The sequence below is a fragment of the Siphateles boraxobius genome, unplaced genomic scaffold (assembly GCF_051911475.1).
Source record: "Siphateles boraxobius isolate OS27281-9 unplaced genomic scaffold, OSU_SipBor_1 30, whole genome shotgun sequence".
Taxonomy (NCBI): Eukaryota; Metazoa; Chordata; class Actinopteri; order Cypriniformes; family Leuciscidae; genus Siphateles; species Siphateles boraxobius.
In genome coordinates this window covers 14,782,468-14,809,392 of record NW_027508920.1, presented here as the reverse complement: position 1 = coordinate 14,809,392, position 26,925 = coordinate 14,782,468, and the positions used below count along the sequence as shown (strand labels likewise).

At 47.0% G+C, this 26,925-nt stretch overlaps 2 protein-coding genes across 2 annotated transcripts in view; one reads left to right on the top strand and one right to left on the bottom strand.

Moving 5' to 3' along the window:
- trpc6b (transient receptor potential cation channel, subfamily C, member 6b) overlaps nucleotides 1-22,232 on the bottom strand; it is a 43,129-nt gene extending 20,897 nt beyond the window's left edge. Inside the window, exons 1-2 of the mRNA XM_077248325.1 lie at nucleotides 22,004-22,232; nucleotides 2,386-3,142 (exon numbers count right to left, since the gene is read on the bottom strand). Of these exons, the coding sequence (XP_077104440.1) occupies nucleotides 2,386-3,142; nucleotides 22,004-22,185 (939 nt within the window). The 5' untranslated portion in view covers nucleotides 22,186-22,232. The remainder of the gene's footprint in view (nucleotides 1-2,385; nucleotides 3,143-22,003) is intronic.
- Nucleotides 22,233-23,752: 1,520 nt separating this feature from the next.
- rnf7 (ring finger protein 7) lies at nucleotides 23,753-26,228 on the top strand. The gene is made up of 3 exons (XM_077248345.1): nucleotides 23,753-23,978; nucleotides 25,143-25,190; nucleotides 25,761-26,228. The coding sequence occupies exons 1-3, from the start codon at nucleotides 23,804-23,806 to the stop codon at nucleotides 25,877-25,879; spliced, it is 342 nt and encodes a 113-aa protein (XP_077104460.1). The 5' UTR covers nucleotides 23,753-23,803; the 3' UTR covers nucleotides 25,880-26,228.
- Nucleotides 26,229-26,925: the final 697 nt, after the last annotated feature.

Below are 26,925 nucleotides of genomic sequence, written 5' to 3'. Positions count from 1 at the left end.
GCAGAAAAAATTAATTTTTTTAACATTAATTCATGTTAACCAATTCTATTAGACCCACTGAACAAAATTATGAACCTGTAAATGAGCATAATAGGAGCCCTTTAATGATTTAAATATAAAAAAATGAGATGCTAAAAAATAATAAATTATTTTTATTACATAACAGTAAGTGGTGGCAAATGTAGTCTTAATGAACGAGTCACAGAAGCATTCATTCAAATGATTTGTTAAAATTCTAAACGGCAAATTCATTCTGGAACTAAACAACTGGGTCACTGAATCAGAAAACTCCGGATTCATTCACATACGCGCAACTCAACACTTTTTCTGTGGCTTGTTTTGAACTATTGACGTTGGAGAAATAGAGCAAAAACAGAGAATATTGACAATAATATGTATAAAATGTCATCACAATATTCACTCTTTGTTTACTAAACTGTTGTATATAATCATTATCACATTTGCAATCGCGTCAATATTCTGGAAATATTGTTTAATATCATATGTTATAAATATAAAAATAACTCATACTAGGGTCATTTTTTCCACCATATCTTGAATTTTGGGTGCATTCTAATAACTCTGCTGGTATTTTGCTGATAATGTCTGACCCTGCTTCAAGAGAAACATAAAACCCGACAAAATATCATTAACAGTTTTTTATGCTGGTTTTTTGTTATTGGAAAGAGTGACACATATGGCATTAAAGCTCTATGATTTGAAAGAAACTGTGGCAAATGTCTGTGAATTTAGCACGTTATATACAAAACATATGCCATCATTAATTCTCATTTGAATCAATTGACAGCCTTAAGCTACACTTGAAAACATAATTTTGTATAAAGAGGCATGCTGTTTTGACCACTATTCTCTCTGGATTTAACGTTAGACAAATTAACTATAACAAACAGGTTAAACAAGCCATAGCTTATTTTTTGAGGTAGTGAATGAAGTTCGAAGTTGTGATGGTCTTGTCCGATATCCCTTTCCAGTTATTATGCATACATCAAATCTCCTTTTATGAATATGGTCAATTTCAAAGTGTTTATATTCAAAAAGAAACAATGCTAGGAGATGTTTTTGTATTTAGCGTACTCACTGCGCTGTATTTTTTTTTCTGTGGTTGTGCAGCGTCACGCGATCGCGCAGTTGCTTTAATTTTGTTCATCAATTGATGTTGCGATGATTTATATAAAAAATGATATAAAGTCATTCTCAAATCATACAGTTCAAGTCTCGAGTCATTGGATCACAAGTCAAAGTTAAATCAAGTAATTTTCTTAATTTAGTCAAGCAAGTCTCAAGTCCTTAAAGTTGCCACTCGAATCAGACTTGCGTCAAGACATGTGACTTGAGTACTCCATTTCTGGATTTTCGTGAGATTTGGGGTATATTCATTTGAATAAGGAACGTTTACAGTATACATGGTAAGCAGGTGTAACGATTAGCTCCATAAAAAATGCTAAATATAACATATTTAAACAACATTATATGACCAAAATCCATATTAAATGGCAATCGGAAGTTAGTACAAACACACATTGGTGGTTTAAAGTGAATTGAGTAAAAGTGTAATATTAATCTTTTAAATTGTGTTATGTAGCTTGATGCTAACTGTAGCTCTAACCCACCTCTTGTGCCAGGAGCTATCTATTTCACGATTTTTTTTTTGTTACAAGAAGTAACATAAGGTTCCAAGATTATGCCTTTTCTTTTCTTTTGTTTTTATAAAGAATTCAGGTAATAGGTGGATTAACGAATCTGGGTTGAAAGTGGTGTTGATACCGGAAGAGGTGCTAACAGTAGGCAGTTCTCTGCAACAAACATTACAGTGCAGGGGAGTTATAGTAAAGCCTTCTCTAAAAACACACGATATAAGCTTATGAAATGATTAATAAAATAGTATTTAGAATAGTTTTGGTATAAGTTGTAATACCACATTTATATAATACATGTATTTGTATACATTTAAAAGTTATATTCTTAATATTTTTATTTTTGTTTTTATGTTTGAGCTTATATATCTCCATATTAATAGCAGTCTGAGTAATTATGAGTCTTGAACTGTAATCTCCCAAATGTCATCTTTTTAAATATATGTTGATTATGTATTGTTGCGAGCAGGACGAGGCCGAGGGCCGTGGGAGAATGGCGCGAGGCCGGTGGCATGATTGATAATGAGCAATACCTGCGCGACGCACCGGTCTCATATCTCTCACGGTCCTCGGCCTCGTCCTGCTCGCCACATGTATCTATCCAGAATGAGCAGCAACCGTTTTATTTTGTGTATGTCATTTATGCCCCACTTGCCAAAATGGGGGATGTCTAGTGAGGGGGTTAATAATACAATCTATATTTTCTCTTCCTATATCCTATTATGCCTACCTTAAACTCTTTTTCTATGTTGGCTAGTACAGCCAGTTCATTGCTAAGCTCTAGCGCCGTCAGTACTGGGTCCTCACTGGACAGGGATAGGTAGGCAGGGCTAGCCAGCCCTTTGTAGGCATTGATTCTGGAACGTGAATGGCTAAAAGAGTCATGCCTCTGGTGATAAAGGCAGCTGTTGCATTTGCAGAAGTAGTCATGTGGGCGTGCAATGCGGGCACCCTTCCTTAGCAGAATGTGCACAATCTCATATTCGTGACAATGAGAGGCTAGTGTAATGGGTGTAATATCATGGGAAAACCGAGTGCCATCCTCGTCGTAGGCAAAGAAGTCGTCATGTGTCTCTGTCTGGAGGGGGCTGCTAGTGAGTTTGGTTGTGTCTGCAAAGGCCTGGTGGCCCAAAATGGCCTCTACAATACGAATATATCCTTTACTTATGGCTAAAAGCAAAGCGTCACCTATCCTGGCCAGGTTCTCTTTTTTCAGTAAGAGTTCTGTCACTTCCAGGTGCTCATTGGCAACTGCAAGCTGCAATGCATTCTGGCCCATGTAGTCCACACAGTTGACATTAATTTCCGGAAGTTCTTCCAGCATCCTACGGATAACAGGGATATTTCCATACTCAGCTGCCTCTAGGAAACGCTCTTCAATTAAGGTCAGACAATTGTAACGGGCGTTAAACATGTAGGCCGGTCTTCGCATAGCCATGCGCCGGCTCTTAGCCAATGTGTGCCTTTGAATGTCATCATTGCTCCACCTATCCCAACAGAGAGAAAAGAACATTTTAACAACATACTTTTTTAAAACACAGTAGTGGTAAGTAACCAGTGTAAACATAGTGAAATTTTGTTGAGGGAAAAAATGTCCATTATCTATTCTCAGACAGTGTATCAAAGTATGAAACACAGCTCACAGAAGTCACTTTCAAACCAAAACATGTAGTTATAAGAAGTAGCTCCCCTTGCATTTAGCCCACATTTTAGATTTTATAAAGGACTGGATCATAGTGTCAGGGTTTGGGGTAAAGGGATGAGGCGAGGATTTAAGAATACAGATATGGGCTTAAATAAAGCAAACAAAATAAATAAAGCAAACAAAAACTACCCCAAGGGGGAGAATTCCAGGCAAGGGGCAAGGGACAGGGTGGCACAGCAAGACAACAGGGAGCAGGTAAACATGATGCACATACAACAACGATCTGGCACAGGACTGCAAACACAAGGAGAATAAATAGGGAGAGCACACAAAGCTAGTAACGAGGGATGACAGGTGTGGCAAATTAATTAATAATCAGATAAAAAGAAGGGTGGGGTTAGACGATAGACAGGAGAGACATGGCTTGTCATGTTTGTTTCTATGTGCCATCTGCTTACACCAAACATAACAAAAACAAGAGCACATGGCCAGTGAACACAATCACAATCCATGTGCTCAAAACATGACATGAACGTGCAGCCCATGAAAGCTCTCACGACTGAAATAATCACGAAATGCATGCTACATTGAACACAACACACATGCGGACAGAAGCGTGTATGGCCCAAGCAAACACAACAAGACAGAGTACACTAAGAATGAGCGACAAGACAGAAGGAGTGTCAGAGCTCTATCACCAATCCAAGACACAAAGTCTTTGTGAACGTCCAGGTTACTAATGTAACCCCCATTCCCCGAAGGAAGGAACGAAGACGTTACGTCAGAACGACTGACGAATCGGGACCTCAGCTGAGAGCCCAATCACTTTGGAGTTGTAAAAGAACCAGCCAATGCACATTGGCGAGTGATATTTGCATTGCAATCTGCTCCCCCACTTCCGGGTATATAAGGCAGTGTGCAAATATTCACTTTAAGATTTCCGCTGAGGAGCCGAAAACGGGTTCCTAGCTGTGCCAGCGGAGGGAAAGGAGTCAGGGCGACGGGACGTAATGTTTCCGTTCCCTCCTTGAGGGACTTCACGTTCCCTATCAGTCAGTCACGTTCAACGTTAAGTCAGAACAACTGACGAATTAGGATCCCTATGGAAGACATCACAACTGGTGCCCCTTCCAACGTCCTGAGCAAGCCTCCTGCATCTGTAGGGGTGGAAGAATGGAAAGGGCTGTGTACGGAGAATGTCAATCATTGACGTTCCAGCTGGGGAACTCCCATGAGGAGCAGAACAAGGACTCGTATCCCATCCTTAGAGCGAAATGGCGCATCAAGCGAGACACAGAGCCATTCCTCCTACACATTATCTGTTTGTACACCACACACAGGAAGATAGCGACTTCACTCTGAGATTGTAGAATCTTGTGAATGTGTTAGGAGTCACCCAGCCCGCAGCTCTGCGTTTGTCTGCCAGAGAGGTGCCGTGTGAGAGGTGTTCGTAATGGATGTGAGCGCAGTCAGGAGCGCTATTCTTGAGAAACAGGAACTTAATCTCTACTGACTGCAAGGGCTCAAACGGTGCTCTCTGTAGGGCCATCAAAACCAAGGAAAGATCCCAAAAGGGGCTGAGGAATGGCCGAGGAGGATTCAACCGCCTGGTGCCTCTCAGGGACCTAATGATTAAGTCGTGTTTCCCCAGAGACTTACCATCTATTGCATCATGGTGTGTGGAAACAGCGGCAAAATACACTTTCAGGTTGAAGCAAAGCATGATATTGACAGGGCATCTACGGGGGTCTTCCCTGCGGGAAGAGCATCAATCAATAAAAAGGTTCCACTTCAAAGCTTAAGCGCTCCTTATAGAGGGCCCTTTGAAGTGATGGTGTCAACTACCACTGGAGCTAGGCCAAATCCCGTCCAGAGGAGCATCCCGCCGGGGCAGGATGTGATGATCGCCTCCGTCTACTTTTGTACAGCCTAGATTTGCTGGGCAAAGTTCTCAACAGCGTCACCTAAGCGACCAGCCTGGGAGATGGGGGAGTCGAGAAAGTGAACTTTGTTGACCTCCTTCAGCCAGAGATGGACTGGACCACTAGTGTGGACACTGTTTGCCCCAGGGACCGCGCAGTGACTTTCGACGCCCTGTCGAGGGCGAGGTCCTTCGCTGTAGGCAAGCTCCTGAATAAACCCGGGGTCAGAACTACCCTCGTGCAGCTCTTTTAGTGCCTTGGCCTAGTATACTTGCAGGAGGGCCTTGGCATGCAGGGCGGAGGCGGCCTGTCCAGCTGCGCTGTTTTGCGGGCACAACTGCACACTCCAACTGTGGGATCTCCACGTTCCCTCTGACCGCCCCACCATCGAGGGTATTGAGAGCTGAGGAGGTAGCGGGGGGATTTCTGGCAGGAAAGAAGAATGGCATAAGACCGGGACACCCCAAGATACCAATCATCCAACCGCGAAGGTTCGGGACACGTGGTTGGTTCCGCTTGAGCCCGACACTTGCGGCAGCCCGGGAAAGCATGGCAGTCAGCTCCGGGTCGGACTCAAACAATGCCACTCTCCCCGAAGGGGGCAGCGCAGCCAAATCTTCATCCCCAGAGGATTCTAGCCTGTACCCCAATGCAGCAATCGACACCGGACCTCCACTGGAGCCCCAAATGAGATGCTGGGTCCTCCATGAGAAGGACGAGCAACCACAGCCTGAAGCTGTGAAGTCGGACACAAGCTCTGCCGAAAACTGAACAGCTAGACACGGAAAAAGTGCACAAACATTCATTACATCGTCAAATCCCGAAGTGGCAGCCGGTGAGATCTTTAATAATTCGGTTTACTTCTGTGAATGGAATTAAATGACACTTGTGTAGAGGCAGATGTCGAATTAGTTTGTGATGCAGCATATCTGTATGTGCTCGGCACGGAAAGATTCCATGACCTACTTTCTGTAACTGCTCATAACGTGACTATTTCAAGCTAAATTTAGTTCCATGCAAAATATTAATGTTATTAAGTTACTGGTGAATTGATTTGTGTACTTTTGTTTGTATTTCGATTTAATTGCGGGAGAGAGTGACGATATTATTTCTGAAGTTCACGTGTGATTAAGCAGATTGTTAAAATAACGTAATTAATCTGATTTCATATACACACATTGTGATAAAGTGTTAAAGTACATTTTCTGGATTTTGTATGTTGCAGATTATACTCAAAAAGGGTATTTAGCATATTAATAATATTATTTGAGAATGCTGCATATCAAAAGAGATACAAAGAACTAAATGACAACAACGAATGTTTAATAAGCTTTATTTGCAATTCATTTACATATTTTGCATTTTTATTTCTGTTAAAGGTTTTTCACATTTCTTCTGTTTGCCTATTTGAACATTCATCATAATTGATGCAAAAAAAAGAAGAGTGGAATCCAGTTAAGGCCTTCGTTGATTATGTGTTTGTTCCTTTCAAGCGGGGAAATTGTGCACAAAAAGAAACAGCTTGACAATAACAGAAGGGACTTCACCTCTTTCAAGGTATCTTAGTCTTGATCTCAACATCGCGACGGTCATCTTCCTGCAGTGGGTGCATGACTCATCAAGGAACGCCACCTCAGCGCGCTTACGGCCCAGATCGTGGGTGTCAGACGGGGCCAGGAAACGACCGCATCCAGAAACACACGGGTGGAATGACATATTTAAAAATACGCAACATCATACCCGTGTTTACTCTTTTAGGGGAATTGCTTTTTCTGATGTTGAAGCAATCTCAGGCAAGATCCCAATTCGTCGTCAGTCTCTCTGACGTAACGTTGAACATGACAGACTAAAAGGGAACTGCTCTTGTATGGAAAGATCTAAATAAAGATTCTTCAAAAAGTATCTTTTTTTTTTCACCAGAAAAAAAATCAACATACAACACCCTGATCAATGCCCTGTGTTTGAGATAAGCAACCCAGCCTCAATGGAAAATTTTTGCTTCTTGCACATTTCGCAACACTTTCAAAGTGAAATGTTCAGTGAGTGGTGCTAAAAGCAGTTTTATCTGAAACAGATTAATGTGAATCTGGCAACGTTTTATTGTGTTGGCTGTTGAACGTATCATGGTAGTTTGGAAATGCAATGTCCAGTGAGTGGCTTTAAAAGGTTAATCGCATTTGGAAAAAAAAATCCACCAACATTAAACTACTCTAAACCTAACCGATAGTATTAACAATAGCAATTGTGAGATAAAAACACATTTGCTGAAGCACCCATGCTATTTTATCTTGATCCTAAAAATATTTGATCTTTTTTTATTATGACTCATGTTTTATACCAGAGCACTTTACATTTGCAAGTGCAATGCTGTACCAGGTGAGCTATCGAGCAAGTTTACTATATCAGAAAAGCCATATGCGGCTGGTTATATGATGCAAATGACAAAATTAAATAGTCGTTGTCCGCGTTGACGTGCAATTACACATGCAGAGGGAACATGTGAAACCCGAGGGAGGGGTTCTAGCAGACCAATCACAGCGCTTGCGTCCGCGTAGAATTGACACGTTGTTACATTTTTGGAGAGGTGCACGTCAGGGTACGCCGAAGGGTACGCAGCAGACGTAGCTACGGCGTGAGTTCGACGCAGAAGTATAAATTGGGCTTTAATTTTGGCTGAAAACGTCTACGGTTACGTATGTAACCCTCGTTCCCTGAGTAGGGAACGGAGACGTTACGTCGGATGACGACGAATGGGGTTTCGCTTAGAAAGCCTATCAACTTCGAGTTTTACAAAACGAGCCAATGGCAAAGAAATGCCATGGGTCTGCGGAATTTGCATGGCGTAACTCCGCCCCACCTCGTGGGTATAAAAGGAGGAAGCCGGCAGCAAGCAGATATGTTTCCTCGCTGAGGAGCCAAGACTGAGCTCAGGCGATCCCCGCGTTACAGCGGAAAGTGGCAGGCAGACGTAACGTCTCCGTTCCCTACTCAGGGAACGAGGGTTACATACGTAACCGTAGACGTTCCCTTTCGTTGTCACTCCCAGTTACGTCGGATGACGACGAATGGGGTTACCAGTCTAATCACGCCACCTTCTCAGCTGTCTTCCAGTGCCCTGCGTACATCGAGATCCCTGTCAGCCTGGACAAAGGACTCCATTTATTACAGGAATACCAAGGTACACTGGGAAGCATATCCCAAGCTTAGGGGAAGTATGCAATTAATGCCAGCCCGGAGGGGGGGGACTTAGAGAATACACATATGACCCGAAGGAAGCATATGGAAAACACTGGGGTGTCCAGCCGCAGGTGGAATATTTCAACCCCAGGGGTGGCAAGGTGGCTTGCCAAGGGAAAGACACACGCTCATAGAGGCTTACAGTGGAAATACACATGTGGGGGTCGCTCAGAGGAGGGACCATGCACACGGGAGGCACCTAGCCGACGCGCAGGCAATAGACACAGGCGCCGACGTCAGGAGTGCTGGAGGAGCTCAGGGCTTTCGGAAAAGCTCACCTGAGGAAAATATCGCACGTATCCAGTCCGTGGAGTGGAATGGCGAGCAAGCGAAGACACCTGAGCGGGTCCGGTACTAGCTGGTTGAAGCGAGTACACGAGAGGACACAGGCTCCACTCGGAGATTATAGAATCTGGCGAATGTGTTAGGTGTCGCCCAGCCTGCAGCTCTGCAGATGTCTGTTAGCGAGGCGCCATGCGCTAGAGCCCAAGAGGACGCCACACTCCGGGTGGAGTGGGCAGTCACACCAAGGGGGCACGGTCGACCTTGCTGCTGGTAAGCCAAAGCAATGGTGTCCACTATCCAGTGAGACAACCTTTGCTTGGAGAGAGCCTTTCCCTTCAGCTTCCCACCATAACAGACAAAGAGCTGGTCTGAGGTCCTGAAACACTGCGTTCTGTCTACATAGGCGCGGAGAGCGCGTACTGGACAGAGCAGTGCCAAGGCTGGGTCTGCCTCCTCCGAGGGCAGCGCTTGCAGGTTCACCACCTGGTCCCGAAAGGGAGTGGTAGGAACCTTGGGCACGTATCCAGGCCGGGGTCTCAGGATCACGTGAGAGGAAGCCGGCCCAAATTCCAGGCACGCTTCATCAACGGAGAATGCGTGCAGGTCCCCAACCCTCTTGATGGAGGCCAGTGCAACCAGGAGCGCTGTCTTCATAGACAGGAACTTAAGCTCGACTGATTGCAGGGGCTCAAAGGGAGCACTCTTCAGGGCAGTTAGAACCACTGAGAGGTCCCAAGAGGGAACGAGAGGAGGACGAGGAGGATTTAGTCTCCTCGCTCCTCTCAGGAACCTGATGACCAGGTCGTGCTTCCCCACCGACTTACCTTCGATGAGGTCATGATGTGCGGCAATGGCGGCAACATAGACCTTCAGGGTGGAGGGAGACAGCCTTCGCTCCAGCCCCTGTTGAAGGAAGCAAAGCACAACACTGATCGAGCATCTCCTGGGGTCTTCTCGGTGAGAAGAGCACCAGTTGACGAAGAGGTTCCACTTCAACGCATAGACGTGTCTCGTGGACGACGCTCTAGCGGAAGTGATGGTAGCCACCACCGCTGGTGGTAGGGTACCCAAACCTGCCTCGTCCCATCCAGGAGCCACACGTGGAGGTTCCAAAGATCGGGACGAGGGTGCCATAGGGTGCCCCGTCCCTGAGAAAGAAGGTTCTTCCTCAGAGGGATCGGCCAGGGAGGTGCTGTCGCGAGGAGTACTAGTTCGGGGAACCAGGTCCGGTTGGGCCAGTAAGGGGCTACCAGAATGACCTGCTCCTCGTCCTCCCTGACCTTGAGCAAAGTGTGCGCAAGAAGGCTCACAGGGGGAAACGCATACTTGCGGCCCTGCGGCCAGCTGTGCGCCAGAGCATCCGTGCCGAGCGTGCCCTCGGTCAGGGAATAGAACTGGGCGCAATGGGTCGAGTCGTGAGAGGCAAACAGATCTATCTGCGCGTCCCCGAACTGGTCCCAAATCAGCTGAACCGACTGGGGATGGAGTCGCCATTCTCCAGGGAGGGGCTGAAGCCGTGAGAGCTCGTCGGCTGCACAGTTCAGCGCTCCGGGAATGAAGATGGCTCGAAGCGACCTCAGATGCTTCTGACTCCATAGGAGGAGGTGGCGAGCGAGTTGTGACATACGGCGGGAGCGTAGACCACCTTGATGGTTGATGTACGCTACAGTGGCGGTATTGTCTGAACGGACTAGTACGTGTTGACCCCTGAGCAACGCCCGGAAGCGGTGCAGGGCAAGGCGTACTGCCAACAACTCGAGGCAATTGACATGCCACAGCCGCTGGGGTCCTGTCCAGGAGCCCGCAGCAGCATGTCCATTGCACATGGCGCCCCAGCCCGTGGTGGAGGCCTCTGTTGAGACAACAACATGCCGGGAAGCGCGTGCCAGGGGGACACCCGCCCTGAGAAAACCGAGGTTCGCCCACGGGGTGAAGAACTGACGGCAGGTCAGAGTAACTGGTACTCGGAACGTGCCGTGTTGCCATGCCCACCTCGGGACTCGGGAAGCCAAAGCTGAAACGGTCTCATATGAAGCAATCCGAGCGGCGTGACCGCGGCTGCAGATGCCATATGCCCCAGGAGCCTCTGAAAAAGTTTCAGTGGAACCGCACTCTTGCCCTCGAATTGTCTTGGCAAGTCAGCAGTGACTGCGCGCGCTCGCTCGTAAGCTGCGCGGACATGGCGACCGAGTCGATGTCCATACCGAGAAAAGAGATCCTCTGCACGGGGCAGTTTGCTCTTCTCCCAGTTGACCCGAAGGCCCAGACGGGCTAGGTGCCGAAGCACTAGGTCCCTGTGTTCGCAAACCTGATCTCGAGAGTGAGCTAGGATCAGCCAGTCGTCGATATAACTCAGGATGCGAACCCCTTGTTCTCGAAGGGGAACAAGGGCCGCCTCGACGACCTTGGTGAAGATGCGAGGAGACAGGGCTAGCCCGAAAGGGAGAACCGCGTACTGGTATGCCTGCCCCTCGAAAGCAAACCGGAGGAACGGTCTGTGTCGAGGAAGAATGGAGACATGAAAGTAGGCGTCCTTCAGGTCGATCGCTGCAAACCAATCCTGGGGCCATATGCATTCGAAAACGCGTTTGGCGGTGAGCATCTTGAACGGCATCCTGTGAAGGGAGCGGTTCAGCACGCGCAAGTCCAGGATTGGCCGTAACCCACCGGTTTTCTTGGGGACAATGAAGTAGGGGCTGTAGAAGCCGGACCTCATCTCGGCTGGAGGGACAGTCTCGATTGCACCCTTCGCCAGCAGGCTGGCAATCTCTGCTCTCATGATAGGGGCATTGCCACCGACCAATGTGGAGCGGACTCCCCTGAAGCGGGGAGGAGACCGTGCGAACTGAATCGCATAGCCGAGCCTGACGGTACGCGCGATCCAGTGGGACAGACGGGGAAGCTCTAGCAAGGCTCCCAGGAACTGAACCAACGGGATCATGCGAGCCACAGGCGTCCCCCCGGAGGGGCAGCGAAGCGGAGTAACTGGCCCAGATGTGGACGGCATAGCGGCCCGGAGAGGGGGCACAGTTAGCAACCGCGCCCTGGCAGAGGGGGCCAGGGGAGGACCAGGCTGGTCGTCCCGCGGGGGCCTGCTCTGCCAGGGGTCTGGCGACAGAGGGGGACAGGGGCGAAGCGGTCCGTGGACGGCACGCCGTGTCAACCGCCTCTGGGACAGAGGGGGGCGAGGAGAGCACGGCTTGTGGGCGGCGCTCTGTGTCGCTCGAGAACTCTGTGAGCTCAGGGAAGAGGGGATTGTTTCTGACTTTAACCACATTAGGGTGCTGCCCACCCGTGGGTGAGCAGCGGGGGGTGGAGAACAAAAGATTCTCCCCCGGCCCTCCACCGGGGGAAGGAGTGGTCCTGCTACCACCTCCTGAGAAACAACCATCATCCCTGAGCAGCCCGTCTCAGGAGCGCCGCTTGGCCCGGCGTTTAGCGGGGGGCGGGGCAGGAGAGGGCTGTGGCGCCTTCTTACGGCTTCCTCCGCGACCGGCCCTGGGTGGAGGCTGCTGCGTGGTCCGGGCGGGAGGGGCGGGAGCCGCAGGAGGGCGCCCTCGGCGGGAAACAGGTCGAGGCGTCTGCCCGGCCGGCAAGGTGGAGGCAGCAGCGAGCCGGCGGGGCAGAATGTGTCTGATGGCCTCATAACTGTTGGGCAAAGTCTTCAACTGCACCGCCGAAGAGGCCGGCCTGGGACAAGGGGGCGTTAAGCAGACGGGTCCGCTCAGCGTCCCGCATGTCAGCCAGGTTCAGCCACAGATGTCGCTCCTGGACCACAGCTGTGGACATCACCAAACCCAGGGACCGCGCGGTAACCTTCGTCGCCCGTAGAGCAAGGTCGGTCGCGGCGCGCAGCTCATCAAAGAGCCCTGGGTTTGTCCTACCCTCGTGCATGTCTCTGAGCATCTGGGCCTGGTAGACCTGCAGAGTGGCCATAGCATTCAGTAAAGCAGCCGCCTGTCCCGCCGCTCTGTAAGACTTCGCCACCAGGGTCGACGAAAATCTACAGGCTTTGGATGGGTGCTTAGGCTCGCCCCGATGAAGAAGCACTCTGAGGACATAGTTGCATGGCAACAGAGCGTTCAACCGGGGGAAGCCCAGTGTACCCACGGGCAGCTGCCTCATCGAGGGGAGGAAAGGCGGATGAGACCAGCGAGCGGTCCCGAGAAGACAGGGGGGTCTTCCAGGACTTCGAGATCTCATCATGCACATCCGGGAAGAAAGGTATTGGGGTTTGCCGAGGACGAGGGTCGGTGGCCTTACCCAAAAACCAATCGTCCAGCCGCGAGCGCTCAGGACAGGGTCGAGGCCTCCACTCAAGTCCGATGCTCTTGGCTGCCCGGGAAAGCATGGCCGTCATCTCCGGATCAGACTCGAGCACAGCCGTATGCACACCGGAAGGTGGCAGCTGTGACGAGCCCTCACTTCCAGAAGAGTCAAACCCGCCTAGTGATGCTGCAACAGACATGGCATCTTCCTCTGTAGCTTCAACTGAAACACGCGGGCCACCAGAGGGTAGACCCGCGGGAATCAGCAGTTCACTAGCGGGCACCGTCATTGAAGAGGGGGGCTGGGGTCGCGGACACATAGTCGGCGCCTTGTTCCAGACCGTAACCCTCAGGTCACCCTGGCCACCAGCCGCAGGACGGGGGGTGGATGAGGGGACTCTCACTCTTGCGAGTTCACGGAGTCTCGACCGTAATGACGCGATGGTCATGTTCCCACAGAGAGAACATGAGTCATCCACGAGCGCTGCTCTAGCATGATCAATGCCCAAACATACTATGCAACGCTCGTGCCCATCAGAGTCCGATGCCAATCTGCCGCAACCAGAAGTACACGGGCGAGACATCTTTAAAAAGACGTGCCACGTGTAAGCTCTTTTAGTGAGAGAAAACTCAAGTGTTGAAGCACCCGGGGAGAAACGCACCGACTGGCAGACCACTGCAACAGATCAGCAGGAAGCACACTCTCGCCGTAGATCGCCGTCACACCAACACTCGAGGTACTCGTTTGTAAAGCTGACAATTCAGAGATGGCTTGTGGAGAGAAGAATACACTTGGCTCCGAAGCGAAAACATATCTGCTTGCTGCCGGCTTCCTCCTTTTATACCCACGAGGTGGGGCGGAGTTACGCCATGCAAATTCCGCAGACCCATGGCATTTCTTTGCCATTGGCTCGTTTTGTAATACTCGAAGTTGATAGGCTTTCTAAGCGAAACCCCATTCGTCGTCATCCGACGTAACTCGGAGTGACAACGAAAGGGAACTGCAGTTAATTGTATGTATACAGTTATACAGTAGGTATTACATATTATAATGCAGGTTGAGGCATAATACAAATTATATTATATGATTATAGATATTTTGTAGATTTTAAAATGTATTTAAAAAAATTATTGTCCCCTTGAATAGCTTTAATATAGTTATCTACATTTGTTAGTAACTAACTGTAGTTTAACTACTTTGAATTATAATAAGAAGCCAGTTAGCTTGGCCACTATCATGCTATAATGCTTTGACTAATAAAATGTTTAGCTGTATATCAGCCTCCTGGGATTCCGAGGCTGAGTGATGAACTAGACCTGTGATTACTCTGATAGGACACCTGTGTGAACTTGAGAAGAACTTCCTAAATTTGTAAAAAAAAATAAAAATAAAATAAAAAGACTCTGGGAACAGTTGGTTTAAAGTCACTGCAAAAAATATCAATAGTAAAGATAGTTCAGATAAAAACTCTAGCAGCATATGTTTGCAGATCACACTTGGTTCATGATATTTTAGTATTGCAATGAAATCCTTAAATCGTAAGTGTCCAAACACTGTGGGATGACTGTTCACTGTACACAGATGATATGTTTATAATATTTTTTTCAGATTATACTTGAATACATGTTAATGGATCTAAGATGCTTATTAATTTTGAAAAAAACATTCTAATTGTGAATCATCTGAGATTTAGCCTACGAAATAACAGAGTTGTTTAAAAGAAGTTTAAAAACTGGGTAGCATATGTCAGACAAAGAATAGAGAATGTGCCTGAATGACTCCATTTAAAATGCTTAATTTAATACTAGCCTAAGTATTTCAATTAAACATAATTTGTTTGTTTCCGTAGCAATAACAGCGCTGAATCAGAGATTGATGAGTCCTCCTACACTAATGCTGTCTTTGTAATTCAAGAACAAAACTAATTTCAGAAGCCAAGGGGCATCTAACTGTTAGATAAATCAGTGTCAATGTTCTCTTCTTCACACTTAAATCTGTATTATCATTTTTCCCTTTAAAATTCAAGACAAGAACATCTACAACTTCATCTTTGTATTTTGAGTGACATTATTCTAAAAAACAACAACAACTAAAAAGTAGGACTGACCAGAGTAGTTAGCCTAAATCTTGGAAAATTTCTAATATTTTGGGTCAAATTTGCCATAGATTTACAAAAATCCGTAACATGCTGAAATGCTAACCAATTCTTCAAAAACAGACCACATATATACCACAGATGAAAGAAGAAGAAGAAAAAAAACATTTGTGTAATGAACCTTTGACATAACCTTTTGACTGTTTCAAATGTCACATCATAATCTTCAGTTCCCTTTCGAACAGTCACTTCGTATTGCGTAGCTATACGCAGTGGGGGAAACTCCTTTTCCTCGATTTACTGAAGCCTTCATGTAAAGCGCATTTGCAGCTGCACAGCTAGAACATGAGCGTCTGGCTCGCTCATAGGCTGCGCTGCGGCAACTGCACATCCAATGGCGCAGGCGCCTCTGACGTGCAACCAATGAGATCACTCTGCGTCATACACGTCAGAGCCCGCCAAGGGGGCGTGACCTCAGTCTATAATAGCCCCCGAATTCGCCATTATAGCAGATTTTACTCCTTCAGCGACAAACTTCACGTCTCTGACCATTTATTGAGCCTTCGCCGTCGAACAAGCCTTCAGCCTGAGCCAGCTACAGTTCAGCAGACGACACATTTCACCGTGTTTCTCCTGACGCCGTCTCTCCTGTGGCTATCCGGCGATATCCTTTTCATTGCTCTTTGTATATTGTATTATTTGTACGAGCGTTGTTCAAATGCATCGTGTTAAGACCTGCGCCACGTGCGGATGCAAGCTGCACGAGGCGGACGAACACGCTAGCTGCATTCCATGCCTGGGACTTCACCACGCGGAGAATGCACTATCTGCCGGCGGATGTGCGGCCTGCGAGAGCATGCCTATCTCCGTGCTGCGAACTCGGCTAGCCCTCTCCCGTGACGGCGACGCCGCCTCTCCCGCGCTTCCTTTTCCGGCCCTACTTCAGCCAAGGAAGAAGAAGCGCCGCAGCCAACGGCAGCCGGAGAACATGGATGTTAGTGAACGCACGCCGGCCTCGTCCCCGCGTGCCTCACTCTCTCCAACCCGTTCATCTCCGGTCCTGTTCGAGGGAGATCAGCGCCCCCCCCCCACGTGGCGGGCCTTGTCTCCTTCGGCGGGCCTAGCGAGCACGACGACAGCCTGTCTATCGCTGCGTCTGAGGAAGAATGGCCGGGCTCTTTCGACCCCGTCATGGCTTCCCAGCCAACGCCCAACGCCTCAGCTACCAGGACTAACTCCGACGCGGAAATGCTTCGGATCCTGACGCAGGCCGTAGCGGACCTCGAGCTCGAGTGGGCCGCGCCCGCTGAACCCCCTCGAAGTCGGCTGGATGGCTGGTTTCTGCCAGGGCACCAACAGGCCCCTCGTCACAAGCCAGCGCCATTTTTTCCTGAGGTACACGAGGAGCTTACCAAGGCCTGGCGCACTCCTTATTCTACACGAGGCCCCGCAGTTTTCGCGACGCTCTCCTCCGTGGACGGAGCAGCGGAAAAAGGCTATGAGTCGTTGCCGCCCCTCGAAGAGGCGTTGGCCGCTCATCTCTGCCCGAACACAGCTGCTAGCTGGCGAACTAGAGCTGTGCATCCCAACAAGCCGTGCCGTAGCACTTCAGCCCTCGCCGGACGCGCGTATTCCGCCTCCGGTCAGGCTGCATCGGCCCTGCACACGATGGCCGTGCTGCAGGTTTACCAGGCCAAACTCCTCCGGTCTATGGACGAGGCTGGCCCGGACCCTGAGGCTTTTCGGGACCTTCGGAGCGCCACAGACCTGGCCCTGAGAGCTACTAAGGCCACAGCGCAGGCTATCGGGAGGAATATGGCGAGTTTGGTCGTGCTCGAGCGCCACCTCTGGCTTACCCTCACTGACATTAAGGACGCGGAGAGAACAAAGTTCCTCGACGCCCCAGTATCCAGCACCGGCCTCTTCGGCCCGGCAGTGAAGGGGTTCTCAGAAAGATACACCGAGGCACAGAAAGCGTCCCAGGCCATGCGTCACTTCCTGCCTAAGCGCTCTAGCTCGGCGTCGAGTGCTCACAAGCTAGCCCCGCCAACGCCTCGGCCAACAAAGCCCACGAAGCAGGCCTCTCAGCCCCGCCCTGCGGCTGATGCCCAGCGCCAGCCGAGAGCAACCAAGCGCTTCCCGCTTCCCCGACGCCAAGGCCCCAGACCAAGCGCCGCGCCTCACACAGCGCCGCCAAAGTCGTCCTAGCATGCAGGGGAAAGAGAGAGGGCACGGGTCCCGCACTCGCCGGACCACCCTCGAAGAAGTCAACAAAACTTCCCACAGCCCCTTGTTCAGTTCAGGTGGCTGGGGATTTTATTACTGCAAACAGGCCCGCAACAGTAAGCGCGTTCTTGCAAACAAACGCCGTTTTCACGGCGACCCATATAAAGCACAAAAAGAGTATGTTTCACAAACACAACACGTGGGTTCACGGTCCCCCTTCATCAGGCGGCCCCTCCCCCGTTATAATACTGCCTTCCCTACACGCAAATGCTTGTACAGTCAGTCCAATACTCAATGTGTGCACAAATCACAATATAAGGGTATCAGGTCCCCCTTCACTAGGCGGCCCCTCCCCTGTTGTAACACTGACTTCCCCACACGCGAATGCCTGTACAGTCAGTCCAATACTCAATGTATGCACAAATCACATGATAAGGGTATCCGGTCCCCCTACATTAGGCGACCAGCCCCAGTCAGTGTGTCAAGCCCTAGCCACACGTGTTCTAGCCTGGCAAGCTATCCCCGGTGTGTCGAGTTGGGTCATAAACACTATAAAGCGAGGTTACTCGCTCCAATTCGATCGCAGACCCCCGAAATTTCAGGCGGTTCTCGAGACTTCGGTGAGAAGCAACGTGGGTCACGTGCTTCGCACCGAAGTACAGAATCTATTAGCAAAAGGGGCGATAGAATTAGTCCCCCCCGCGCTAAAACACATGGGTTTTTACAGCCGCTATTTTCTGATTCCGAAAAAAGACGGCGGTCTCAGACCCATTCTAGATTTGAGACATTTGAACAAAGCTCTCATGAGACGGCCGTTCAAAATGTTAACTATCAAACATATCCTCGCGCAAGTGCGCACGGGGGATTGGTTTGTCACAATGGATCTGAAAGACGCTTACTTTCACATTCAGATAAACCCTCGTCACAGGCCATTCTTGAGATTCGCCTTCGAGGGCCAAGCTTATCAATACACCGTTCTGCCGTTCGGTCTATCGATAGCACCCCGTACATTCACGAAGTGTGTGGATGCAGCGCTTTCTCCCCTGAGACATCAGGGAGTGCGTGTGTTAAATTATCTCGACGACTGGCTGGTGCTGGCACAGTCGAGAACCGAGCTATTAGCTCACAGGGATTTGATTCTCAGCCATCTAAAATGCCTGGGTTTCACAATCAATGTGTCAAAAAGCAAACTAACCCCCAGCCAGAGTGTGATCTTTCTGGGTACAGTTTTAGACTCGAGAGCGATGACAGCGCGACTCACACCAGAGCGCGCGCTCTCAGTGCGAGCGCTTACAGGCACTTTCAGAGCGCGCGAGCACGCGCCACTGAAGAAATTTCAGAAACTGCTTGGTCTCATGGCAGCAGCATCGCCAGTACTCCGCTTGGGATTACTGCGCATGCGCCCGCTGCAGCATTGGCTGAAACGGCGTGTGCCAACTCACGCATGGCAGTCAGGCAACTTGCGCATTATGGTAAATCACGGTTGTTTAAGAACCCTGATTCCCTGGCGAGCGCAGAACTGGTACCACGAGGGGGTGACAATGGGAACAATTTCCAGAAGGAAAATGGTTCTTACAGATGCGTCCAACCTGGGTTGGGGAGCGCTGCACGAGGGCATGCCTGCATCCGGCCTCTGGTCGAGCACGGAGCAGAGCTTACATATCAACTGTCTGGAGATGAAAGCAGTTGGATTGGCCCTGAAAGCATTTCTGTCGAACCTCAGGGGTCACCACGTTTTAGTCCGCACAGACAATATATCAGTGGTGGCCTACATAAATCGCCAGGGGGGCATCAGGTCAGGAAACCTGCATGCGATGGCGAGAGACCTCCTCTTATGGGCACAAACCAACCTGAGCTCTCTGAGAGCAGCGCATATACCGGGCATCCAGAATGTGGGCGCGGATATGCTTTCACGGGGCAACACTCCCCTCGGCGAGTGGTCCCTGAACCCACAGACGGTCAGTCTGATATGGAAGGTGTTTGGCGAGGCCGAAGTCGACCTGTTCGCCTCGAGAATCAACACCCACTGCAAATTGTTCTTCTCGAAGGACAGGGACGCGCTGGCCCATGTCTGGCCCAACCGTCCCCTTTATGCCTTTCCCCCCGTCTCGATGATTCCACAAGTCATCAAACGGGTCAGAGAGAGCGGGTGCCCAGTCCTTCTGGTGGCCCCTCTCTGGAAAACCAGACCGTGGTTCCCGGAACTGGTTCAGTTATCGGACACAATCCCATGGCCTGTCCCACTGAGGAAAGACCTCCTCACACAGGCGAACGGGACATTGTGGCATCCGAGACCCGATTTATGGGCCCTCCATGTGTGGCCCCTCAACGGGTACCCAAAGACCTTCCTGAGAAGGTCTTAAGCACTATATCTGAAGCCAGGGCCCCGTCGACTCGGCGCCTTTACGCTTCGAAATGGTCGGGTTTTTCCAGCTGGTGCTCGAAAAATCAGGCTGACCCAGAGTCATGTGAGATATCTGTAATTCTCTCATTCTTACAGGAGCTGCTGGATGCGGGTCGCTCCCCGTCCACGCTCAAAGTGTATGTGGCAGCCATAGCAGCACATCATGTTCTGGTGGCTGGCCAGTCACTAGGAAGAAACGACCTGGTCGTCAGATTCCTTAAAGGTGCTAGGAGAATGAACCCCTCCAGACCTCCATCTGTGCCATCTTGGGACCTCTCCACGGTCCTGGGGGCTCTGAAAGGTCCACCTTTCGAACCGCTCCAATCGGTTGATCTAAAACCCCTCTCGCTGAAGACCGCTCTCCTTATGGCTTTGGCATCTATCAAGCGAGTGGGAGATCTGCAGGCACTCTCTGTGAGCCCTGCATGTTTGGAGTGGGGTCCAGATGACTCCAGAGTCATCCTCAAGCCCAGACATGGTTACATTCCTAAAGTGCTCTCAACACCGTTCAGAGCACAGGTGGTGACGTTATCAGCCCTCCCTCCTTCTGCAGAGGATGGAGAGGTTAATCTTCTCTGCCCTGTCAGAGCGCTGAGAATCTATCTGGAGCGTTCTGCGTCTTTTAGACAATCAGAACAGCTTTTTGTCTGCTTTGGTGGTAGATCCAAGGGGGATCCAGTCACTAAGCAAAGACTGTCTAGATGGATAGTGGATGCTATTTCTATGGCTTATACCGCAGCGGGTCAAGTTTGCCCTATAGGCGTCAAGGCCCATTCAACCAGAGGTATGGCCTCGTCATGGGCTTGGTCATCTGGCATTCCCATTAGTGATATTTGTGATGCGGCCGGCTGGTCCTCGCCTTCCACATTTATGAGTTTTTATAATATGGAAGTGCCTTCCCTGCAGGCGAAGGTGCTTTCGGTATGATTAAGACCCGTGGGTGGCCGGTCTTGTCATATATTACTGTGCACAATCACATTCACATATATACATGAAACCCGCTGCTGGCCGGTTGTAGTTCATACATAAACCCGCTGTGGCTGGTTATATTTATATATATATAAACCCGCTTGGGGCCGGTTATATGACATATACAAAACCCGCTTTGGCCGGTTATATGACATATATAAATTCCATACATATATAAAACCCGCTTCGGCCGGTTATATTCCATAACAGATATCAACCCGCTTTAGCTGGTTAAGATTTCATATATAAACCCACTTGACTGGGTATATGTTCGTATACTAATAACCCCGACAGAGTCTGGGTTCATTGGTGTAGTATATTGGGTATTTCTACTGATGTATACTACGGAGATCTGACGGTGTCTGGTCTATTTTTACATAAATTATGCGGTTATGGCTTGTTCTGTACGCTCAGGGGTCCTGAGTTGCAGTGACAGCCAGTTACTCAGTGCGGCGTTTTGCATGGCGTCCCCACTGCGTATAGCTACGCAATACGAAGTGACCGTTCGAAAGGGAACTACTCGGTTACTCACGTAACCTCAGTTCCCTGAGTTAGGGAACGAGTATTGCGTAGCCAGCCGCACTATGGTAACATGGCAAGTTGTCGCTTCAGTCGTTAAACCTGCTATAATGGCGAATTCGGGGGCTATTATAGACTGAGGTCACGCCCCCTTGGCGGGCTCTGACGTGTATGACGCAGAGTGATCTCATTGGTTGCACGTCAGAGGCGCCTGCGCCATTGGATGTGCAGTTGCCGCAGCGCAGCCTATGAGCGAGCCAGACGCTCATGTTCTAGCTGTGCAGCTGCAAATGCGCTTTACATAAAGGCTTCAGTAAATCGAGGAAAAGGAGTTTCCCCCACTGCGTATAGCTACGCAATACTCGTTCCCTAACTCAGGGAACTGAGGTTACGTGAGTAACCGAGTAGTTTGTCAGTTCCAGCTAGGCAGATGCAGAGGTTATTGCCCTAATTCACCTTACATTAGGTCCAAATTATTAAGTTTGTCAGAAAATAGCCATAGCCTATGTGACAAAGAACAGAGTTAGTATTTATGTCATTTCTTTATAATTACGTATCAATGTTTTCAGATCAATTGTACTAAAGGGACATTTAACTTGTCAGTTTGTCAGAGAGGGTGGCTATCATTTATCTTACATCTAGAGCATTAAATAAATACAATGACAAAAATCTGGGAAAAAATGAGCTTAACTAAGTAGTAAAACTTTGCTTAACTTTGTTAATGTTGCAACATTTCTATCTAGCCTATCTCCAAAATGTCCAATAAACAGAACTTACCTCTTGCAATAACGTGGTAAAGGATTCTTTTCAAAGTCGGTGTTCATCCGTTGATGAACTGAAGTGTGATCAGTGGACATCGGTTTGCTGTCTTCATGAATCACTGGCGCACGGAAGAGACGCTCACTAGGAATATATGTGATCATCGAGTTAAGCAAAATTGTCCTCAAAGTACTTTTCATTAACGAAGCGAATTCTAGTGTGGGATTGATGTAAGCTTATTCAGTCAAGTGTGTTCAACAAATCAAATGTGTGATGATGTCACGGCTACATCATTACGAGTCGTTCGAAGAAACCTTTTCCAATTTTATTAGATGATTTTTAAAATAAATTATTGTAAGATTTTAGACACCGTAGGCCTATGCGGGGAAAACTGTAACAAAAAAAAAGATTAAAACAGTAGCCTACTTTTGATAAATATAATTAAAATGATCACATACGATAGGGTAGCCTATGCATGAAGAATCAATTCAGCCTACTAGAAAAAAGCTGTTTTATTGTAAGTGGAGTGAGTCGCCCCCTCATGGGCGCTGGCATGTTTATACTAAATGGGGATATGCTATTGTCATAGTTAATACTAATACATTTACTTCACAAAGTTTGACAAACATAACAATGGAACCTGCATCGACAGCAGCCTAAATGGATTAGGAGGCTACTGAATGTTTGTGTAGTAGGCTATACAGAGAAAAATATAGACAAAAAGTTGAAATAATTGTGTCTTTAGAACGGTTTTTATTTTTAAACATCATTAACTAGACCAAATTTTGTGAATGTAGCCAAAATCATGGTAACAGGGTTGACATCGGGTCATATAACCTTGAAAAGTTTGCTTCCGAAAGGATGAAAATTATTTAATGTATAACTTTGTCAGTGTTAATGTCAATGTATGCAGCACTCTGAATGTAGGCTACTTTTATGCTGCAATACATTATTATACAGAATTTGTAAAAGCAGACATGTCGCAAATTGACCTTTTTATTTTATTGACCAGATTTTAAAAATTGGCACGCTTCCTTCTGATTTTCTTTTCTTTTAGAATTTGAAAACTTTCAAAATCATTTTTAAACGTTATTTTGTATGGATGTATACTTTAATGAATGTCTTTATTTATTATTTATTCCTTTACCTTGTTTTCCTGACAGCAGCCTATACATATTATTGCCTACTGATGAGATGTCACAATTGCATCATAACCAGTGGAGAATGGGGCATAGTGAAAATATCACTATCTATAGCACTTTTGGCATTAATCGGCAGTAGCATGAACTTAGGCAGTCATAGCCATGTTAAAATTCACAACAACAGCACTCTTGTGCATGCCATTTGATAATTGCTTGTCATTTTTCAACATTTTTATTTGCTAAATAATAATGCTTGCATGTAAAACCAAGGGAACAATTTTTTTTCTAACATTGTGTGTGTGTGTGTGTGTGTGTGTGTGTGTGTGTGTGTGTGTGTGTGTGTGTGTGTGTGTGTGTGTGTGTGTGTGTGTGTGTGTGTATATAAAGAACTATAATGCTGACCATTATTACAAAAATCATTCCATGAATTAAAATAAATATATGCAATTTGTTTATCCCTCTATTCATTTTTCTTGTTTCAAGAAGATAAATGAGAAATCTGCAGAAATTAGAGCAATTGGTAAAAATGAACTTGATGTTAAAAATATACTGAATTAATGCATGGATTTTAAGACATCCAGCCAGGGGCCTGTTAACAGAGAACTCCACTGAGAGACCGATCTGTGTGTCTGCAGACCCGCCTATCCCAGCCATTTTGTTTCTGCGCCTCTTCGCCATGGCGGAGATGGACGATGGTGATGAGCCGGGTTTAGCGCACACTCACAGCAGTTCTTCTGGATCCAAATCAGGGGGAGATAAGATGTTCTCCCTCAAGAAGTGGAATGCTGTGGCAATGTGGAGTTGGGATGTGGAGTGCGACACCTGCGCTATTTGTCGGGTTCAAGTAATGGGTGAGTGTTTCTCTAGCTAACAGGCTAACGTTACCTGAGGAAAGTTAGCTTTTATGTGACTGTTAAATGGTTAACATCAACAGACCATGTATGTAGAAAGCGTTCGTCTGACACACTAGTAACATGTAAAACTTGTGAACTGTTAAAAGTGAATGACATAACTTACTGCTGCCTAAGGTTACATAGACAACATTTGTGGAAATCATAAGTGGTCGTTTAACGTTAAATGCTGACTCAAACGTTGGTAAATCGTATTGTGCCCAAAATGTTACAAATCAAATGCACCTAGTTCTTAGGAAAAAAAGAAGAAAAAAATCCGAGATTAGAAAATTTCTGCAACAGTAACGTTAAGTTAATGCTCATCGATCGTTCTAATGAACCACAATCACTGCTCAAAAATGTCGTTTATAATCTGCTTCAAACGTTCGAGTGAACCTGTAACGAATAACGTTACTGCCCAAAAACGTGAATCAACTCTTTGAATCGACACATTTATGATCATCATTTATGATTCTAACAATATGATACTGTAACCTGCTGAATCAAATGCTCAAGAATGTTAAAGCGAACGTTTGAACACCTGTGATGCTCAGAAACGCTGCATCAAATTCAACTGCAAGTGCATCTGCGCAGACGTCAAAAACCACTTAATCGAACAATGTTCAGAAGACTGCGTTGAATGTGCAAAAATGCACTTGTTGTTGCATTGAACATTTGCCTTAATTATAAATAAACGATATACCAAAAAGCTATCTAGGTAACGTTAGGCAGTTTGAGGCTTTGAGACAAACCTGTGTCCAGACAGCGGACACGCCCCCAGTGTTTGAGAGCAGAGAACTACTGCTCATTTTTCAAGATTTTGATAGCTTATTTTATGTACGTGTCGGCTTTTTTTATCATTCAAATTTGGTTGGGTGGCTAATAACACATTTTTCTGTGGTGTGACAAACTCAGAACACATAATTCATTTTGACTTTACAGGGACTTTAAGACAAGCAAATGTAGCCTTTTGTCCACCTCAACCTTATCAAACTGTAATTGTACACAGCTTCAAACCGTGACTTCTTCATAGACATGATTTAGATTTAAACTTATTTCTGTCCTAAATTAATACAAAGAACTAGGTTTGTTTATGAACTGTGTGTATTTTAAAATGTATTTCAGATGCTTGCTTGAGATGCCAGGCAGAAAACAAACAAGAGGACTGCGTTGGTGAGTCAACTGTAACATCACTGCTGGCATACTAATTACCTGCCTATTTAATAAATTACATTAAGCCCCTAGAAGCAGATGGCACCCACAGTCCTTTGCCACTACAGTTTGCCCTTCACCAATATTTTCTGTCATGTTGTATCTCTTTATTTATCTAATTTTTAATGCACAATAATAATAAAAATGACCTTGTCATTTATCAGATAATTGTATCCAAAGTGACTTTCAGAACACTTATTAGTGGCAATCCAACTGAAGCAACCATGGGTTAAGTGCCTTGACCAAGTGCACAATCCATAGTATTCATTTGTGTCATCAAACGCGCCCTGCCTCCACACTACTGGTCAAATCAAAGGAGAGTCTCACACTATGATATTTAAAGCAGCAAAGACTTAAGGAGACACTTCATCCAGAACTGAAAATTGTCATCATATATTCACCCTCACATTTTTCTTTCTTCTGTGGAAAAAAAATAGATATTTTGAGGAATGTCTCAGTGCTTTTTTTTTTTTACAATAAAAGTTACTGAGGTCCAAAACATCACCGTCTCTTATTCTGTCTTTCTCTCAGTGGTATGGGGAGAGTGCAACCACTCCTTCCACAACTGCTGCATGTCCCTCTGGGTCAAGCAGAACAATAGATGCCCACTATGCCAACAGGACTGGGTCGTACAGAGGATTGGCAAGTGAGGATTGGAGCTTTGTACCCACATTTCCTCCGTCCACTTTGGCACTTCTCCCCTTAGGGAGACAAGACTGAATATCAGATCATCTCCAGCCGCTGAATGTGTAGGAATACCTATCTGCATGTATGTGACTGTCAAAGTGAAACCATGGATGTAAGCAGAAATCCAGGTGACACTGGTTAGCTTTACCCTTCTGTCACCTCACACAGCATTAACAAGAACCAGCCAGAAGAGCTCTGGGAAACAGCAGATTCACTTGGGTGTTTGTGGCATCTTGTGTGACATTCTAACTGAAGTTGTACTATGAATGTGTGTTTTAAGTGTGCTAGAAATAAATTCAAAAAAGAATTCAATGTTTTATTGGTGTGTGATACTGATTACTGGATGAGGATTTTTTCAAAATGATGTATACGTATTTCTGGTGAGCATTTACATTTTATATATTGATGGTTGTTTAGATTATTATTCATTATTAGTGTACACAGGTCTCTAAAAATCCCTCAATGGGCAGATTTAAAGGAAGGGTTCAAAAATGTAAATTGTCATCAATAACCTTCAATATTTATAAAGCTGGCTTGCAGGCAAATTTTACTTTTACATGAGTACTTACAAAGAGAAATCTATCTATGAAATATTTAACGGCACAAAACTGGAAAAAAAAGTCAACGCAACACTGAGACCTCAGTGAAAAAGCATTTCGTAAGTCTTCCGCCAATCTGTTTCTTATTGCTCCATCCTCTGCTAATTCTAGTGAAACAGTTAGCTCAGGATTTGAGTGCTTATGATTAGTCCGGAACCCATAAGGACGATTTCCAAGACAATGATTTAGTTACTAGAAATGTGACGCTGGTTTTTCAGCCAGCGCCACTGAAAACCGTTTGTTCTGATACCCTCTGGTGCATTCTGGGGTTAAAGACTTTTCTCATGAGTACCATCGATATGAAATATTATGCACTAAATTGTATTTGGGAAGTTGACATGTTAAGCATATAGTGTGACAAGTGTCCTGTATAAACAATATTTAATGTAATAACTTCTTGTTAAAATACT

Excerpts from the sequence above, each read along its gene's own strand:
- rnf7 (XM_077248345.1), top strand. The coding sequence starts at position 23,804 with ATGGCGGAGATGGACGATGGTGATGAGCCGGGTTTAGCGCACACTCAC. Across the intron at positions 23,979-25,142 it reads TTGTCGGGTTCAAGTAATGG|ATGCTTGCTTGAGATGCCAG; the intron begins GTGAGTGTTTCT and ends AATGTATTTCAG. Across the intron at positions 25,191-25,760 it reads CAAACAAGAGGACTGCGTTG|TGGTATGGGGAGAGTGCAAC; the intron begins GTGAGTCAACTG and ends TCTTTCTCTCAG.